Source organism: Eucalyptus grandis, chromosome 5, assembly GCF_016545825.1.
Source record: "Eucalyptus grandis isolate ANBG69807.140 chromosome 5, ASM1654582v1, whole genome shotgun sequence".
NCBI classification, from domain to species: domain Eukaryota; kingdom Viridiplantae; phylum Streptophyta; class Magnoliopsida; order Myrtales; family Myrtaceae; genus Eucalyptus; species Eucalyptus grandis.
This window is the reverse complement of record NC_052616.1, coordinates 47,725,421-47,729,953: the sequence shown is the minus strand read 5'-3', so window position 1 is coordinate 47,729,953 and position 4,533 is coordinate 47,725,421. Positions and strand designations below refer to the sequence as shown.

Below are 4,533 nucleotides of genomic sequence, written 5' to 3'. Positions count from 1 at the left end.
CCAAATCTCTAGTAGATTGATACATACACCACCGAGTGCTTTTCCCCCCTTACGAGAAATTTTTTTTGCAGGATGTTGGAAGATGTGACATTCAGAAGCAAGAGACTCGTGAAGCAGTGGAATTGCCCCTTACTCATCATGAACTACACAAACAAATCGGTATTCATCCCCCGCGAGGTGTGTTGCTCTATGGTCCGCCACGGACAGGCAAAACTATGCTAGCCAAGGCTGTTGCTAATCATACAACTGCTGCCTTCATTAGACTTGTTGGTTCAGGATTTGTTCAAAAGTATTTGGATGAGGTATGACAATGGTTCGGTCTGGTCCCCAGTAATAGGAACAACAAGGAACCACTCACCCCTTATCTGAATTCACATGAGAAGGCCTAGGGCTCCAACCTAGTTGAGATGAGATGGTTGCTCAACCTACTTGTGGACGAGACAGGGTCCATTGGGTTTTGGACTCGAGCTGCGCCATTATGAGCTTGACCTCAACCCCAATCCATTATTGCTTGAAGTTCCCCCTTCATGCTGACATTTCACGAAAGGTAAAAGATGGCTTCATATTTCAAAATTTATGGGTGGCTTGGAATCCGTCTACATTTAATCCAACTTAAGCCGGAACCCACTTCATGATTAACGGATGGCCCAAGCCAAACTTTCACCACTACCTTCGCACTCTTATCCATAACTTGACCGCCAAGCTCCCTGACAACTTGACAAGCTGATCTATAGAACCATTCATTATTTAAAGGTGACAAATTAATAAGAAAAATTGCCTAAACATAAAGGATCCCTAGTCTGGTGCGGGCCAGATCAAATATGCATCACTAAATTTACATTTCATATGAAAATGGGTCAAAACAAATAAGACAAATTGAATCAGATCATTTTCAGCCCTACCCGACCTGTCCGTTTGACGGGCCTAGCTATAGCACTATAAAAAGCAGCCATTCACTTGATAGTTGCTTTGGATATATATTTTTTATTTTTTTTAAAGATAGTCTAGGTCTTCAATGTACCGCACCAAAGCTTGTGAAGGGTATGAAAGTATGGCAACTTATCTTAAGTACAGGTTCGACTTGCTCATGAGGAGCGTCTTTTGTGAACTCACAATTATCTTGTTTCCTGAAACTCCATGTCCAGTCTGATCCTGGACGGTTTTCTGCTATGCCAGATACTGCTTGACGTTAACTCAGTGGAGAAGGTTCTGTCTCCTTCCTTTTACATCGGCGTCATTACAGTGTGTTCGCTGCCCTGCACTTGCCATCTTTATGAAGCCCATATTACACTGGACACCTTGACTTAGTGTACATGCTACTGCACCATGGTAAATATCTCCTGCACTATTTGGGATATCATTGCCCCTTGTGTTGGTTTTCTGTTCGTCCTCCCCATTTATCTGCAGCAGCGGTTTGGAGGCTGTTGCATGCTTCCCCAGAGGTTTCAAGCAAGTAATGTGCATGAGAAGATGCAGCCAGCCATGTCAACTCAAAAAACAAAGCCACGAAGCAGAAAGCATTCGCAGCACTCAATCACTTATAAAGTGATCTCTTTTTACTTGAGTCTCATTGCATGTAATTCTCATTTATTTCATTCATATGTGATCTTGAATTCTGCTTGGCTATCCTATACGGTTGAGCATGCCTCAACTAAAAAAAGAAACCGTGACAGCACATTTCAGAGAGGTCTGCCATGGAGCTGGTTCTTTAGGCAATCTTAGTCCCAGTGAGGGCACCAGATTAACTATTTGAAAACTCATGCAGATAACACAGAAACCTGGACTCAGCTTTCTTCAGTCCAAAAGCTGAGGCCATGCCTAACGAGAGGGACCTTCTTTGATGTATCCATCATTTTTCAGTGTGGGATGTTCTTGCTTCGGAATAGTTATACATATCACCAATATAACAGCCTCGTCTTCACATCTCTCTTTGGAAGAAGTATAAAATAAATTATAACCAAGTTGAGTGTAACAACCATTTAGGAGTTTTCAGCAAGATAGCAAGGGCAAACCTCTCTCTCAATTGCCAATTATGTGAAGATTATTCCTTCATTCAGCATCTGTACACCCTCAAAGGTGGATTTTCACCATACCACAACAAGTCACAGGAATCAAATGACACCCAGCTTCAGTGTAGACCACATCACCAGAATTCTAAACATGAACATGACCCATCCTTAAAATGGTGAAACCGGAGCTTGTCTCTAACAACAATTTCCTGTTGGCAACAACTGAAATGTACTTAAATGCTAAGTGACAGTCTTCACACATACGTAGATTTTTCACAACCGTGACGGTCATGCCATGGCTAGTTTTGAGTAGTCCAAATGCTACAGCAAGCTTCTCACTATGAAATCTAAGTGCATATTCCCTTTCCTCCCCTTCTAACTCATGCATCAATGAATCAGCCAATGGTACATAACCAGCCTGGGTACATCTCAACATCAACTCATCCAAATACTCATATATAATATTTGTTTCAGGATGAGACTTGTCGCCCATGCTAAACATATATGTCTTTCCATCAACTTCTATAATGCTATAACCAACTTGCTTCTTCAGCCCCTCTGTATCATCATGTTTCTAACTCTTTGCACTCTGTCACTTCGACCAGCCAAGGCATATATGTTAGAAAGCATGACATAGTGACCTGGATTATCTGGTTCACTATCTAAGAGATGTTCGGCAACACTTACTCCCAAGTCAAAATTCTTATGCATCTTGCAAGCCCCAAGCATAGCAGTCCACACAGCCGGTGGAGGCTCCATAGGAATTTCTTTTTCAATGAACTCATAAGCTTCATCGAGAAATCCCGCTCGCCCAAGCATATCAACCATGCATACATAGTGTTCTAGTCCTGGCTCTACATCATATTCTTTCTTCATGCTTGCAAATGCATGACGCCCCACGTCAACTAGCCCGGCATGAGCACATGCAGAGAGAACCGCCACAAAAGTGATTTTGTTAGGCCATGGGCCTCGGAGTCGCATTTGCTCAAATAGCTCAACTGCTTGGTTTCCATATCCATTTGTCGCATATGCAGATATCATAGCAGTCCAAGCAATAACATTTCTTTCCCTCATTGAATCAAAAACTTCTCTCGACTTGCTAACATTTCCGCACCTAGCATACATATTGATCAGAGAAGTGCCTAACACGACATTCAAATCAAACCCATTGTCCATAACATACTCATGCACCCAACTCCCCAAACTCAATGCTCCTGATTGCGCACAAGCAGCCAAAACGCCCACAAATGTAGTTGAATCTGGCTCAATACCCGATTCCCTCATATGATCAAACAATTCAATTGCCTCCTTAGCAGACCCATTCTGCTCGTACCCAGAAATCATCGAATTCCATGTAACAACTGTTCTCTCCCCCACTTTATCGAACACCTGACGGGCAACATTCAGATGACCCGACTTCGCATAAAAAGTGACTAAAGCCGATTGAACATAAGGATCCGACCCAAACCCACAAGCCAAAGCATGGGCATGAACGCCTCTACCGAGCCTCGAAGCCGACAAGTCCGCGCAAGCCTTAATAACGGACGTGAAAGTGTAATTACTGGGGGGAATGCCTTCGAGCAGCGAGCAGCGATAGAACGCGACCGCATCATTGGGGAAGCCAAACTTGGAGCAGGACTTGATGAGGGAATTGAAGAGGAACGAGTCGGGCCCAGGCACGGTGACGAAAACCCGGCGCGCGTAGCCAATCGCGCCGGCGGCGCAGGCGAGGTTGACGAGCTTGGTGAGGAGGGATAGAGAGCGGTGTGATCCGGAGATGACGACGTGGGCGTGAGCTTGTCGGAGGAGGCGGAGGCGAGGGCCTGCTCTGAGAAGGGCTTCGTGAGCTGGAGAGGTCGGCGCCGGCGCCGGCGGCGGTTGAAGGAGGTGAACTTCTTCTCTGGCTTCCATTGAAAGCGGGTGAGGAGGGAAAGTTGGAAGGCCAGGAGGTGTTTAGAACAGCCTAAAACGACATGTCGTCTTGGCGATGAGAGTAGAATGTTCAAGATTATTCACTGGGAATGTGAAGAGGAAAGGTAATAAATAAGGATCAATACTCACAATATTTCCAAAAGCAAATCAGATATGACGAAAACTTGTCTAATAGGCAATGTTTTCTACAATCCGGCTAGTTGACAAATGCGTTTTTAGCCAAAAACAAAAGGATCACAAGTTGAATCGATCAAATCGATAGCAGTTACTAATCCAACTTGATTCCAAAATGATTCCGAAAGCATTGATGTCGGGCATGTTCGAATATTGATACTACTCTAGTGATGCTCACAAGTGGTTGAAAGTCAATAGTTGATTGGAGTAATGTGTATGACTTGCTCAAACAAAAGGATGTCCGAGCTAAACAAAATACACCCGAGTCACTAGGTACACTCCGTCGTACCGCTTCTAAGACAATCTAGTAAGGGAAAGCTGAAGGAGTGAGTTTTGGGGAAACTCGATAAGTAAAATTCCAAGTTCTCTGATAGGAAAACATCTCATCGTCGAAGCCTAGCAAATACAATACTAGCAA

The 4,533-nt window shown here is 44.0% G+C and overlaps 1 protein-coding gene across 1 annotated transcript; it reads right to left on the bottom strand.

Annotated features, from left to right (window-relative positions):
- Positions 1-235: 235 nt before the first annotated feature.
- LOC104445282 (pentatricopeptide repeat-containing protein At2g33760) lies at positions 236-3,998 on the bottom strand. Its single transcript, XM_010059120.3, is given in 3 exon segments — positions 236-2,220; positions 2,223-2,564; positions 2,567-3,998. Coding segments are annotated over 3 exon segments (1,773 nt in total). The 5' UTR covers positions 3,921-3,998; the 3' UTR covers positions 236-2,143.
- Between the last annotated feature and the right edge of the window lie 535 nt (positions 3,999-4,533).